This window comes from Simochromis diagramma, unplaced genomic scaffold (assembly GCF_900408965.1).
Source record: "Simochromis diagramma unplaced genomic scaffold, fSimDia1.1 OVJJ01000602.1, whole genome shotgun sequence".
In the NCBI taxonomy this organism is placed as follows: domain Eukaryota; kingdom Metazoa; phylum Chordata; class Actinopteri; order Cichliformes; family Cichlidae; genus Simochromis; species Simochromis diagramma.
Window position 1 is genome coordinate 5,754,609 of NW_024387040.1, and position 15,533 is coordinate 5,770,141.

The 15,533-nt window shown below is 39.1% G+C and overlaps 1 protein-coding gene across 1 annotated transcript in view; it reads left to right on the forward strand.

Moving 5' to 3' along the window:
* Nucleotides 1-15,533, forward strand: part of vipr1b (vasoactive intestinal peptide receptor 1b) — a 49,929-nt gene that overhangs the window by 27,151 nt on the left and 7,245 nt on the right. Inside the window, exons 4-11 of the mRNA XM_040044105.1 lie at nucleotides 2,352-2,452; nucleotides 4,746-4,843; nucleotides 6,937-7,069; nucleotides 10,135-10,288; nucleotides 10,420-10,480; nucleotides 10,635-10,707; nucleotides 14,362-14,453; nucleotides 15,091-15,220. Of these exons, the coding sequence (XP_039900039.1) occupies nucleotides 2,352-2,452; nucleotides 4,746-4,843; nucleotides 6,937-7,069; nucleotides 10,135-10,288; nucleotides 10,420-10,480; nucleotides 10,635-10,707; nucleotides 14,362-14,453; nucleotides 15,091-15,220 (842 nt within the window). The remainder of the gene's footprint in view (nucleotides 1-2,351; nucleotides 2,453-4,745; nucleotides 4,844-6,936; nucleotides 7,070-10,134; nucleotides 10,289-10,419; nucleotides 10,481-10,634; nucleotides 10,708-14,361; nucleotides 14,454-15,090; nucleotides 15,221-15,533) is intronic.

Consider the following 15,533-nt stretch of genomic DNA (forward strand, 5'->3'; position numbering starts at 1 on the left):
AAGGTGGTTGAATTAAAATTTTGCTTTTTCTCCCCCTCTTTTCTTTTAGAGTGGGATTTGTTTGGATTATTGTCAATTTTTTTACCATATTTAGCACTTTTTGTTAAACCATATTCCAAAACATCTCTTATCAAGTGGTTGGTTCCTGACAGACAGCCTATTTTCCAACTCTTTTGGGACATTGGTATATAGATTTCTTTCTGTAATCTAAGCGATCCATATAAACACAACATTTGTTCAAGGGCTCTATGCTTCAAAGTTTTATTTGTGAAATGGTCTCGAGTATAGGTCAGGTCACACTGCTTCTTGGTGATTTTCTGCTTTGCCGTTCTGCAATACCCTGGAGTAAATCTAGTGGAAAGACCGAATCCCTTCCACCCAGACTATAAATGAACATGAGTCCATGTGCCTATACGATTACTTCAAGTCAGCTTTAGTCAATGTATTCATTCAGGATTCTCTGGAGGATTTAGCTCGTGCCGTTCGCTTCAAAAATTGTCTGAAAAGTTGTGTGGTGACAGATGAGGAATGTGGAAGATGTTGATTTAATGAGCCTGATGTTGTGTGTGTGTGTTTACTTACGCATCCATGAAGGTGTGTTTGGCAAATTGGGAAATTGATTTATGGTAAAATAAGACTCGAGCATCTGAGCATGATGCGTAAATGCAGTCACAGAAGAGGTATTCAGTCACATGACCGCTCTGCGCTGAGCGGTGTTTATGCTGTAGAAACAACCTCCTGCTGCACATTCTTTCATTAGCATCTCACTGCCTGATATCATTTGGTTATAAGCGGCTTTGTTTATATGCACAGAGCAGCTTGTCTGTCGGTCACATTAAAATTAAGGTCTTTTAGTGGTTAAGCTGTTTACATGAACCTTTGATGCCCCATGAATGAATAAACCATGAACAAATTTCACAAATAAACCAAATGACAGAGTTTCTGCTGCAGAGTGAGAGAAATAGTAACTAAACATCCTTAAAATAACGTGGCTCAATATTTTTTGTGACCATCTAAAGAAGTCTCTATAGGAAATCCACAAAAAAGAAGAAAAAATAAACTCAATCAGAAATATTAGAAGTGAAAGTTCAGTTCCATACAAATCAATAGAAATCAGGTTATGGAAAGCAGATAATATCGGTCACAGATTTGTGTGATTCTCTTTTATTGCATACCTCATTTCAAAGTCAGGAGGTTTAAAAAACAAAAGAAAAGCTATAATGAAAAAAAAAAGAAATAGAAAAGAACAGAAAACTCAAAATATCACCCTGTGACAGACTGCGACCTGGCCAGGGTGTACCCTGCTTTTCGCTCTATGGTAGCTGGGATTTCTCAAGAAATTATGTTTTTTCTAGGAGTGATTTATACCAGTTTTGAAAGAAAGTCTCACACCATCCAGTCAACACTCTCTGTCAATATATTATGGAATTATGTTGTAATTAAATTAATCTGGTGAGGCGCAAAATGTTGAGACGTGCAGTATGAATCACTCAGAAGGTTCCAGCAGAATCATTCATTTATTGTTTTTTGCCTACATATATCATCTTACAATAGAGCCAACCTGATATATCAGCATGGTCAATATCGGCCAATATATCAGTACCAGCATTTACAACAGAATTAAAAACATCTAGAAGAAATAGAAACACCCTTCAACCATATTATGAGTCCTGAGTGCTGTTTCATAGTTTACCCACCAGAGGGCACTCTGCAACCTTACTGTCACCAACACCAACAACCAGCTGATTTTAGCTGACAGATGGTACACAAGTAATATATACAATTTGTAACAATTTTTTGCAAAAAGATTATTATTATTATTATTAAAATGTAATCTGATATTATTATAACTCATAATTAACAAATCAGGAAAATCTGAAAGAAAACATAACCCTGTATCTATATATAATATCTATAGTAGACCTATCATGATTAACATTTTTAATTATTTTTATTCATATTATCATCAGATGTTAAACAATAGGCTGTTAGAGTATATTTTAAGCAGTATGTTGTGGGCATGGTAGTATTATCTGGTGCATGCATTCTTGCCTGGATCATTATGTGGGGTTAGATGAATGGCAAGATACGGATCAGTCAATATCTGTAACAGCAGAGTGCCTTTCTGCAGGCTCAGGTAAAGTACAAGTCAATAGCGGCTCACATTAGCAGGAAAGACTTTTTGTGGCACTTTGCAGAGTTTGTTTTTTTTGCCGTTGTTTGCTGTTTGCAGTGACCTGTTGGGTCACTGACAATGTCACAACGTGTCCAATTTGAACCTAATGGGTGGCAGGCAGAGGAAATGTAACGCTTGGGTGGCTGTGACCTCTTTGGTTCTTCTCCGTCTCCAGGTAACCTTTCGAAAACCTGCACAGAAGATGGCTGGACCGAGATGCATCCTATTGACATTGCTGTGAGCTGTGGATACAATCTCAACAGCACTAGCGATGATGTGAGTAGACTGACACAGTCTCATAGTGAATGACCAGAGCTGCACAGCGGGAAATGGTGTCCAGAGCCAGCGGTCAGGAAGAATTGAATGAGAAGCTCTTTTCTTTGCTCTGTGGGTGGGTGTTATTGGCTGTATTGGGGAAATTACTGTATTGATTGGTTGCCACTGTGTACCTCATATACGCTTTTGTTCACTCCTATGTATTGAGTTGCCTCAAGTGACTGAGTCTACAGAATATATAGAATGAAGCTATCAAAGACTACTGTTTATATTTTCATGTACAGGCTTTTTATTATTGTTGGACTAAATGTCAATATAATATAGAAATGTACAGAAATGTCAGGAAACAGCAAGATGAGGAAATTAATGAACAGCTGTTTGTTAAACTGCATTGTAAGAAATTTTCTTATAAAGCAAAAGTTAGCAGGAACACAGCAACATGCCCAACTAACTTAACAGCTTAATGCAGTATGTTCCTTACTATACCGGTAACTTGTCAATATACAGAGGAAGGTGCATTAAATTCACTGATTCATAACTGTGAAGTGCTGCATTAGAACGCGGGATACTTTGACTAGTTCAATATAAAGTGTGGAAGTAGATAACCTGCTAGTCTTTACAACGCTAAAGATAGCATTACTTAGCATTACTGCATTGCTAAAGCGTACTTATTTCTACATATTGTATTTACATAGTCGCTAACTTAAAATTGTAATCTGATGCATGCAGATTACACAGGTCTGCAAAAAAAGTTTTCCAGCTGCATGGGATAATTTTGGGTAAATTTGATGTTTTTTAGGTACTGAATCTAAAAATGATCTCCATTTCCCTCACAGTTTTTCTTTTTTACAAAACAGGAGGAGTTTACATTAAAAAAAAAAGCACAACAGCAATGAAAAAATAAATATTTTATTACAATTAACTATGCATAATTTTTCGGAGATTCCTTACCTTTTGCTATGAACAAAATAAACCTGTTGGGACATGATCATCTGAGCTCCTCACAGTGCCAAACCCACCGTGCACTCCCCCTCCTACTGACCCCCTCAATCCCTCGCATTTTCTATTTGTATTTCTCTTGAGTCTCGCTCTTAGAAATATTCAATTAATGTGAGAAATCATTAGTGGATACGATTTTTTGACTCAAGTATAGGATACCAGATTTCAGTTTAAAAGGGGAAATGAAACTAAAAACATGAGTTTTGCAAGAAAACCTGATGTGATGGAATTTTTAAAATGTTTTTCCCGGTTTCAGTAAAAATCCTAAGCAGTTTTTTGGTTGCAGACCTGTGTTATTTAAGAGGAATACATGTTTGTGTACAGATTCAACAAAGAGTAACAATGTGTTCTGATAAATGTATATTTTAACTGTAAAGATAACCAGAGTAGCTGTACCCTGTGCTAGTCATACATTGGGAGAAAGATGGGATTAGAAAGTAAATCTATGGTTATAAGGTAATTTGGTTTGATGCTGTAACAAAAACATTCGTATTGTGATTAAAATACGAATGTCTTTGAAACACACTTGACATAATTGACACAGACAGGTCAGTAATAACTCCCGCCTCCGTTATCAGGCATTATGAGTCATTAGAAGTTATTCAGAATCCTTCCAGGAGTAGGACCAGAATAAATAAATCAAATGCTGCTCTTATTTAGTTCAGTTTTACTGCAGCCAGAACTAATCTTGTCCGTGTTGACGAAGGTGGAGCAGAGTGAAGAGTGGATGTGCACTGCAGGGTGGTAAAAGCTTTCTTGGTGGGCACTTTGCTCTCTGAGTCAAAGAGGCGGCCTCATTAGTATGCCACATAGGAAGTCATGAGGGACCTGGCCCGGTGAAGTACTCTAAAAGGAATTTGATGTCCGTCTTACTGCAAACATGATATGTGTGAGTGTGCCAGAGGATGCAGGAGATCTTAATTTAATTTCCATCAAGCGCACAACATACAGTGGCATGGCAGTAACATAGCGAAGCTTCTCTGAAAGGATCCAGAAATTCAGGATGCTGTTACAGTATATCGCATGACTGGACTGATCCAGTATTTGGTAAGAGAGAGACACAAAACCATGGTTCAAGAGCTCTTCAGTTACAACACTTAAAAATGACAGGAGTGGAGCCTAAATGCTTAACAACAATAATAAAAGACATCTCTAAGCCAAAAATTGAAACAAATCAATGTTTTGAATGGTTAAATCAACTAACACAAGTGATGTCACTGTTTGAGTGCGTAAACACGCACCGGCTGTTTCCTTTTCTTTGATTTGTTCTCTGTTTTTATGTTTCTTTGTGCAGGGAAAGTTTTTTTGGCAAGTGAAGATCGGCTACACCATCGGCCACAGCGTCTCGCTCGTCTCGCTTACTACCGCCATTGTGATCCTCTGCATCTTCAGGTATGTAGATGCACAATAGCTCAGCTGTTTTATATTAAGTACTTATGCTATTTAATTGCACTCACTGTGAATTTCATTCCATCTAGATTAACTTCTTTTTATGTGGTCAGTTGTTTAGAAAAACGATGAACGGAACAGAAAGCGAGACTTTTGTGAAGAACATCAGTACGAGCTATTATCTACAAAGCACGCTGACAGTGGCATTATCCCTGCCGGCTGACGTGACATGAACATTGTGACAAATTGCACATTTCTGTGTCACGCGTCAAACACTTTTCACTGGAATTTGATCGTCTCTGATCACTGCAGCTTCACACCCGAGTATAATAGCAGGCTTAAACCAAGATGAAAGATACAAATAGCTTCCAAATGAAATAAACTGTCACTCAAACTCTGCTATCTTTTGATGGCGCATGCAGCACTTTGAAGGTTAGATGTTTGAAGTATTGCGGGATAAAAAAAGGACTGGCATTTTTGCTTGATAAGCCAGGGAACGATTGTAACCTCCTCAAGTGAGTGCAATTACAGTTCTGAGGAAGAATAAGAAGCCAGCTTTAAATTGCAACATCTTCACCCTAAAAGATAATGAATGGACATTTCAAGAGTGACTCACATAATACCGCACATTACTTTTTTTGGAAAAACTGCTGTATGCAATTTGTCTGCCTGAGTAGGACGCGAAGTGAACTTTTCTCGCTGAATGCTGCAAAGAAATAACTTTTGTGTACAAAGACTGTATGTGTAAATGGGTGGGCCACATTCGAGCACTTCTTCTTCCTGTGTGCTACACCCCCTCCAAACACTGTAAAAACTCTATACTCTATATACTGTGCAGCTGCAAAAATTCACACCTAAGTGCATGAGCTGTGAAATGATGTGTGCTGATTTTATCTCCTTCAGTTTCAGTGATGATGCAACAGGTGTTTTCATTTCTTACATGGAAGCTGCTTTCTCTCAGTGTACAGCCACCCATTTCTCTTCGTGGCCGCAGTGGTGGAGTAACATTTATTCGGAATTTTATTTTTGGTCACATTTTTCTTTTTGAGTCTTTTGCCGGTCATGTCACCGGAAAGTGCCTTATTGAATTAGTTGCTGATAAGAGGCACTTTTCATGCTTTCTGCAAAGACAAGCAATAGGTGTCAAAGTGTGTCCACCTGAGAGTTTTGCTCACCGTCACGCACCCAAAGTCACAAGGCCGGCCATGGTCAGGGAGATAAAAGGTGTGAAGGTGTGAAATCAAAACAACCCACAGATTTGAGCCAGAAAGAGAGTTATGACCGTGGGGTATTATGAGCAGTATTAGTGCTATATGGTTCACTACACGCATTTCTAAAAGGCAACATATGCAGGAACCCCAACACATTAAAAGTAGATTGGATGAACAGTTGTTGAGCTCATACAGACATTAAAAGTCAGACCATCTGTCTGACACTAAAGGCTGACCGAAACTGAATAAAGAAGAACTAGAAGAAAGTAGAAGTAGAAGAAAAATAGGGATTTAAATGAAATAGCAGTTGCTGTTTGATGTGAGTATAAAATCTGGATAACATTGGTATCATGGCAATTTACTCTCCTGGGAATGAGGTACGGTTAAATGAAACTGTTATGATGTCCAAGGGAACATTAACTGACTGGGAATGTGCTGTACTCCAGGCGAATATTTACCTGCCCAGACAACAACCATTTCTGACTTAAAAAAGTGATTGAAGCTATTAGGAACCTGTTTTCCCCAATTACCTCTAAAGTATGATAATGTAGTCAGCAGAAGAAGTGTTAAAAGAACTGATGCTTTAGGACTACTTGCTTCTACTACTGTAACTTCTTGGAAATCCACCTCTCCTGCCTATTTTCAAAGGTGTGTGAAGAACCATAAAAACCATTTATTGTGCTCTAAAACTGATCCACCCACACAGTGAAAGGGAACTAAGAAACTTAATTATGATTTAACTGTCTGTGAATTGCTGTCATTTTAAGCTATTAACTCTGAGGACATTGTGTAATTAGCATGCAGGGCCTCTTTATTGAATTCTCCGCGTGTCTTGTCGCTTTGTCTTGATCTGTTTTCTTGTATCTCTCATTCTGTGTGTCCTAGAAAACTCCACTGCACAAGGAACTACATCCACATGCATCTATTTGTTTCATTTATCCTGAAGGCCATCGCTGTCTTCATCAAAGATGTGGTTCTCTACGAGGTCGGGGAGGTGGACAACTGCTCCTCGGGCTCTGTGAGTTAATGCTGCTTGTTAATGATTGCTCTCCTAGAACTTCAGATAACTCAGCAAGACTTCAATACAGTCAGTATTACAGTACATTCAGTACAGTATTAGTACAGTATTGTAGCATCACTGATCATTATTGATAATTACTGACATTTTAAGTTCTCATATCATAGCTGATGAATAACTTAAAAGTTTTGAAAACTGCTTGTGTCAATTTTCAGTTTCAATCTCACAACAAAAGCCACATATTAGCCAAGTATGTTAATATTAAAATAGTAATAAAAACATGGACTTACAGCCCACAGTCTTTGATTGTTGTCCTTTGGCTTTCAACCATCACCCCTTCACAATGAGCCACAGTCCAAAGCCCCGTCAGGTGTGTGGCCAATAAACATGAGGTTCATGTTACAGAATTTAGCCACACAATGAGCAGAGGCTCACTCTATTTGTTAGTGAGCTTTGTGGTCGGCTGCACTACGTTAATGGACTCGCTGGGTTGACGGGAGCCAGCTGCTATCATGGCACATTTGAAAGAGACATTATAGAGACGGGTCTGGTGCTGCGGTGCTCATCGTGACCCCAACATTAGTTCCATTACAGCTGTTAGCATTGCTTCTGCTGTGTTTATCTGTATGTGTGCAGGTGTTCTGCATGCTCCATTCATTATCTCTTCTCATACAGCTGGATGTTTGCCATAGTTAAACACCCGATTAATTCAAAGCATATTTAAAAAATGCATTTTTTAAGGTACGAGCATGGATCCGTGTCTGAGCTTCCTGTTATTCCCTGTTTTTCCAGTGGCATAATATCTCACAATTTATCCTCCTTTAGCGACTAACGGCAGGCTTTTTAAAACTCAGCTCCAGCAATCAATTTGTACTGATTTGCACATATTAAACTAAGCAGCAAGGCTTAGGCAGCCCATCTGGGTCCGTTTTCTTCCCCCTCAACATGCCAAGTGGGAATCAATTTATATGGGTTACAAAATTCCTGTCAGCCCAGTAACAGCGGCTTCAATGAGCTGTCCCAAACTTTAACTCCATGCACAAGGACTAAAACAGAACAAGACATTTCTGGATTATGTGAATATTTTCAATACAGCGCATGTTTTTGGAGAAGCTAGAAGCAAGACATTTCATACATAAAGACTTCTGTCTACTCAGACGGGTTGCTCGTTTTGTCTATATTCTGCCTGTGTAGAACATAGACTGCATACAAAAGATTGCCAAGGCCACTGAAAACAGAAAAAAAGAAATCACTCACCCATACTGGAGACTTTTTAGACAGGCTGCAACATATTTTTGGTATTAAAAGTGCTGCAAACAAAGTCAAGAGACCCAGTTCTTGGATTTAAATTAACTGAGTTGATGACTAGCAGAGAGCCACCAGCACAATGTCAGCCTCGAATGCTAGTTTCTTTAAGTCTCCCAGTCATTAAAAATCCTCACGTTCAAGCCAGATTCAGATATTATCAGATAGCCATAGATTATCATGTTTATTTAGCTTTCAAAACCTATTTCCCATTGAAAATATGTTTTCTTTAAATTCTGTGCAATATAGATTTCACCTGGGCTGTTTAATCTATAATAATATATCATGTGTATAAAATCTAAATATAGAAACTGCAGCTATAAAAAAAATGCGATGGGTAAATATTGCAATATCTCCATCTAAAATGTACTACAGTAGAAAGTGGCTATAACAAAAAGCTTGTCGTGATTGCATTTTGCATTTTAGATTTTTTGCATAAGAGGTAGGTTCTGTCCAACTACACATCATGATTTGTTTGTTCTTCTTTCAACTCTATTGTCGTGACAAAGACCTGACAGCTTTTTCTGATTTTCTTTTCTTTATTGTGACTTTATTGTCTTCTTTACTGTCCACTTTTCTCTACCCATAATGCCCTTCAGCCCAGCCCTTCCTATTGTGTTGCTGTACTCCAGCTGCTAAAGTGCTCAATGTATTCATTCTTACGGAGTCTTTTTAAAGGAGCACAGTTTATTGATTTTTCTTATCCGTGTGATGTCTTCTGCGTAGGATCTCCGCGTTGCTCACTCTAAAGCTGCTTGTATACGCGCTTGTAGATCTGACCAGCAGAGTGAATTTAGAAACACTGCAGGCAAAATCAGCCTTTTTATACATGTCATTGTGTAACAATGTCAATAGCAGCCTGCCTCCCCAGCATTCAGCATCGGCAAGCTCAATTTTGAATGAACTCATCCACCCTCACGCAAACGTTGTTCAGCCAACCAGAAGAGATCTTATTGTGTTTTCCTGTGTTATGGAAATCTTGTGAATGCAGACTCAGATGTCTTACGCAGAAACATTTTATTCAGCTATCATAATATCAAGCAGAATAAGCACGCCCAAACAGGCTGTGAAGATGTATTGTTTCCCAGCGAAGAAGCTTATTCCCTATCAGGGCATCTACTACTACTACTCATAAATCTACTAATTCAGCACACTTGCCACTTCAGTCACACTCAGCTTCGGCTAATCTCAGAAGCTATGGGTCATTTTGTTCTTTGGAAAAACATTCTTTAAATCCAATCTTTCGTAAATGCTTCACGAGTGCTTCAGTGTTAATCCTGCTCACTTCCTGCATTATATTTCGGAACATTTCTGCACTTTGGCACCTTTTCTTTCACTGAATGAGGCAGAGAGCTTATAAAGTGCAGGCTGAATAGGACACAGATTTGCACTACCTTTAAAGCCATTATTTACAAAAGTTTCATAAGTAGTAACTCACTTTTTTAGTGCAATATGTCCATTGAATTTATTGATAATAAAAGAAGCATTTGAGTGAATCTCTGCTTCCAAGTTATTAATAAGGGCACAAGAAAAACCAATTGTCATTCTACTGTAGTCATAGGATTCATATTAATATAAAAGAACACAGATATATACCTGCTTTCACCAACAGGAAACAAACAACTCCAATTTATTCTTTCATTTTCTAAATGCAGTTTTTGGCCACAACTGGGAATAAATTTCACCGTATCATCTTCAACATAAGGTTGTCCCTGTTAACTAGATCATTGTATGATTCATGCTTTTGTGTCCATTGCCAGGTTGGCTGCAAAGCAGTGATTGTGTTTTTCCAGTACTGTATAATGGCCAGTTTCTTCTGGCTGCTGGTGGAAGGCCTTTATCTGCATGCATTGTTGGCCGTTTCCTTCTTCTCCGAGAGGAAGTACTTCTGGGCTTATATTCTGATCGGCTGGGGTGAGAAAGTCTTGTTTCTTGTTCTATTAGCGAGACCTTATAGAGTGTCAGCAGTACATGAACTACATGTCGAGAACCTTACAGCTGGAATCCACAGTAACTTTTGGTTGTATCCTTGTTTTTGCCCCCAGGCGGTCCAGCAATTTTCATCACAGCTTGGAGCATCGCTAAAGCCAACTATAATGATGTGGGGTGAGAGACTAGGGAACTGCTAGACCAGAATCGAGCAGAAAATACTCTTTTGTGTTGTTTTGTTTTTGTTTTTTTGTTTTTTGGGGTTTTTTTGGGGGGGGGTTGCTTTGTTTTGCTACATCTTATACATTAAAACTCTTTCACGTCTTACCAGGTGCTGGGATATAATAGAAAACACCGATGTGTTCTGGTGGATCATTAAAACTCCTATTTTGGCATCAATTCTGGTAAGTTCATGAGCTTTAAAAACGTTTTCATGGTTTACATCAGCACTAACCAGCTTGAGCTAGCTCTTTCAAAGTAAATGGCACTAAGAGTGGAAAAGTTGTCTTCATTCGTCTATTCTGACACAAAGACTGAAAAAAGCACTAGCAAACAACAAAAACCTATCTCTAGTTAAGCTGCACGCAATCCAAGATATATACAGATGTACTGGTAAAAGTATTCTCTTGCTATCCAAATCATTGAATTCAGGTGTTCCAATCACTTCCATGGCCACAAGTGTATAAAAGATCTAGTCATGCAGACTGCTTGTACAAACATTTAGGAAAGAATGGGATGCTCTCAGGAGCTTTGTGAATTCCAGCGTGGTACTTTAATAGGATGCCACCTGTGCAACAAGTCCAGTTGTGAAATCCCCTCATTACTAAATATTCCACAGTCAACTGTTAGTGGTACTATAACAAAGCCATGAAGTGGTAGGCCACGTACAAATCACAGAGCGGTGAACTGTGCACCTCAGTTCACAGAACTCGCCAACTACAGATATCCAAACTTCATGTGACCTTCCGATTATCTCAGGAACGGTGCATAAAGAGCTTGATGGAATGGGTTTCCATGACAGAGCTGCTGCATCCAAGCCTTACATCACACAGTGCAAAACAGTGTTGTATGCAGTAGTGTAAAGCACGCTGCCACTAAACTCTAGAGCAGTGGAGATGTGTTCTCTGGAGTGACAAATCAGGCTTCTCTGTTTGGGCAATCTGATGGATGAATATGGGTTTGGCAGTTGCCAGGATAACGGTACTTGTCCTATACACTGTGCCAAGTGTAAAATTTGATGGAAGGGGGATTATGGTGTGGGATGTTTTTTCAGGAGCTGGATCTGCCCCTTAGTTCCAATGAAAGGAATTCTTAATGTTTCAGCATACCAAGACATTTTGGACAATTTACAGCTCCCAACTTTGTGGGAACAGTATAGCAGTATGCCACTTCCTGTTCCAACATGACTGTGCACCAGTGCCCAAAGCAAGCTCCATAAAGACACGGATGAGAGAGTTTGGTGTGGAAGATCTTGACTGGCCTGCATAGAGTCCTGATAACAACCTAGCAGAACACTTTTGTGATGAATTAGATTGGAGACTACAAGCCAGGCCTTCTCGTCCAATATCAGTGTCTGACCTCACAGATGCACTTGTGGAAGAATGGTCAAAAATTCCCATCAACACATAAAGCCTTCCAAGAAGAGTGGAAGCTGTAATAGCTGAAAAGGGTGGGATGACATCATATTAAACCCAATGAATTAAGAATGGGATGTCACTTAAGTTCATGTCCTTGTGAAGGCAGACAAGCGAATATATTTGGCAGTATAGTGTAGAAACAAGTTATAGTATTATGCGACAAAAGGACTCCAGAAGGCAATAGTGTCCAGTCAAACCAATAATTTAATCCATCATACTCAGTAAAACCACAGATATGGACTTTTACACTGTGGTTCTGTACTCGTATTCATGTCTTTGATGAAATTCAGACAGAAATAAGCTGTTAAAAGCAGCTGCTTGCCTCATTTTTAAGTCACAGTTTCAAAGTCAAGATAACAGGCTGCTGGAAAAAAGTTTAATATTTAGCATGCAAATTTGAAAGCAGAAAGGTAATTTAAAAAATGAGTTTTTCTCCAGTGCACGGATCAAAACCCCAAAAGATAAAAATGCTAAAGTGTGACAGCTCAGATGCAGATTGAACCACATCGCTAGTAAGAAAAACAGACTCTAATCTCTGCGTGAGTGAGACTATTTCAGAGGTGTGCAAAGCGTTCAGCGGATCCCATTGAAATACTTCTTCCTTCCTTCTCTTAAATGTACTAATGTGCACCCTCATTGATGTTTTATTTTGCAGGTCTGTAATTTCCTAACCATTTTTTGTTCAAATAAAAGTTTACAACAGTGCACAAGAGAGGTGAAGAAGAGAGTGCAGGCAGGCGAAGAGACGAGTGTCAAGGGTGATTTGTGACAGAAGGATAGCAGCAACAGTGAAAGGGAAGCAGAGAGTGGGGAACAAGATGGTAGTGAGACCTGCTATGATGTATGGTTTGGAGATGTGGCAATGACAAAAAGACAGGAGGCTGAGCTGGAGGTGGCAGATCTTGAGATTTTTATTAGGAGTGACCAGGAGGGACAGGATTGGAAATGAGTACATCAGAGAGACAGCTTAGGTCTGGACATGTGCAGAGGAGGGATAGTGGATATACTGGACAAATGATGTTGGAATATGGAGCTGCCAGGCAGGAGGGAAATAGTAAGACCATAAAGAGTGTTGAGTGAAATAGAGACCGATGATCTGTGGCGATGAGCAGTTGCAGTTGCAGTAAAAATAAATGCTTAGAGACATATGCTATAGAGAAACGTTGCCAAGCTCATGTGTCCATTTGAACACAATAAACATTAAAGCTGCATGTTAGTGAACACTGTTAGCTTCACACAGTGTTAGTTAGCATTTACGCAACGCAACACATGCTAGTACTCAGGTTTTTCTTTTTGCTAATACAAACTTTGTGCTTGAATTTCATTTAAATGGTTTAACTTTACTACTTGAACACTTGTTTTGGTCTATAGTATGCTAATACTCAAAAGTGGCCCACTTTTTAGAAGCCTGCCTATAGCTTTACTCGAGCATTAAGCTAATTTAACGATACCAGAAGCATTATCAAAGTTGAAAAGAAGAACAGACTCTGGCTAACAGCATGCAAAAACCAGGCCAAAGTCCAAAAATGTACATTTTTCACTTTTAAATTAAGAAAACAGATTTATTTTCTATGATTTTTTAACTTGAAGGTTGTCTAATCTTTAAGTTGTTGTTGTTTAGTAATGATGTTGTCGCCATGGTTATGAGATTTCTAGTAACTGGCATAACATATGTGTGTTGTCACATTACCTATTTGGTCACTCGTGAAGTGACCTGAAGTGAACTTAGCATCTTATCAGCTTTCTTAATGGAAGTAATCGCTATAGTAACAAACACTGGAAATATTGTCCGGTTGCTCCTGATTACGTCATTTCTTGGCCATTTTTGTGCAGCTGGGGTCCACAGCCTACGTCTTTTTGTGTTCTGCGTCACATTTATAGAAAATCTAGCGGATGCTTTTTGAACCTTTTGCAAAGAACCAGCTGTTTTCTGTGTTTAAATATTTGTGGTTAGCTAAATCATGAGTGAGTGGTACTGATCTTCTCATGGAAGGGGGAAAAAAAAGCTTTTAATATAATTTCCAGCTATTAAAAGCTTGCTCTGGACAAAGTGTCATAGCAGACGCCTACTAGTGTCCAAATGGGTCTGTTTAGTTATTTGCTAGCAGTTGTTCCCAGAGGAGGGTCAGCTTCATTATTTAACATAAGTGTCAGCGGCCTTACTATTAGTACACTCTGTTTTTCTGTACTTAGCCAGTGACTGATAGCTGGGAGCGCATCATGATGACTGATGTGTTGCAAGTTCACACTCACAGCCCAGATCATCAGTTTAGAAATGCTCATTTTCCCACAGGCCAGCGCCACAATCCAACGCTTCTGTTTATGAGTTGAATCTCACAAACATCTCCCCATATGCATTAGATGCAGTGTGAAATGCCTCAGTGCTTTTCTCACATGACTTTTGTAATGTATTCTCCACAGATGAACTTTATTCTTTTCATCTGCATCATTCGGATACTTCGCCAGAAGATAAACTGCCCCGATATTGGAAGAAACGACTCCAACCAGTACTCGTGAGTGTAATTAAATTTCTTTTTCATGCTGGAAGTTTGTTTTATGTATCAGCTAATAAAGGATGAAATGTCACTGATACGAACGAGGGTGTTTGGAAAGAGCTCCGCCACTTCTGTCTCGGTGGACATTCTGTGAACATTAGCTGCTTTTGTAAGGATAAACAAAGATTCGTTTGAATAAACTTGCAAAGCAGCAGAGTAGCACGCACTCCTGAGTATTCTTCCTGTAACTATTGCTGCAAATGTAACTTTTTTTACGCTCAGAGCGATGCAGGGATAACTAGTCCTTTTGGATTTCAGAAAAGAAAATCTTAGCATGCACAGCACACTGTGGTTTTCCACCATCCAGCAGCTGCTTTACACAGAGATGTAGTGTATTGTATTTGTGTATGTATTTAAGTGGTTTTTCATATGATGGAGAGCATCTCATAAGCCAGTCATAATGCATGAGCTATTTTCCAACTGACACTTTTCATGGTGTTTTTTTCCCCCCCCTCCGTCTCTGGTCTGCTGAGCTGAAATTTAAAATGAAAAGTACTCCTGAGCTGCATTTCATTATTGGGGTATACAGAGACAGATTGGATGCTGGTTTGACTGGAGGGAGGGATTTGAATTTGTTTTTGCCTTATCATTTCAGGCGACTGGCAAAGTCAACGCTGCTTTTGATTCCGCTGTTTGGGATCAATTATATAGTGTTTGCATTTATCCCCGAGCAAGTGAAGACTGAGCTGCGGCTGGTTTTTGACTTGATTCTGGGATCATTTCAGGTATGAGATCAAATGTTTTTGAGGAAAAAGTGATTGTTAAAAAAATACCTGTAGATTCCTAAAATCCAGTGCCTTAAAATAAATGTAGTCTTCTAGAAGTGTGGTCACTTAAACTTTTAAAAAGTCCAAAAATAGTGATTTGGCATGCTTTCAGCCCTGAACTAGCGAGTGCTACTATTAAAGAAAACTGCATCAGGTCTCCAAGCACTTTGCTGGCTGGCTCAGTGGCACTGTCACTGTTTAAAGCTCTGATGTTATTTCAGTTCATCATTTAATGAGGAATGATGGAGAATGCAGCCAGACAGCACAGCTG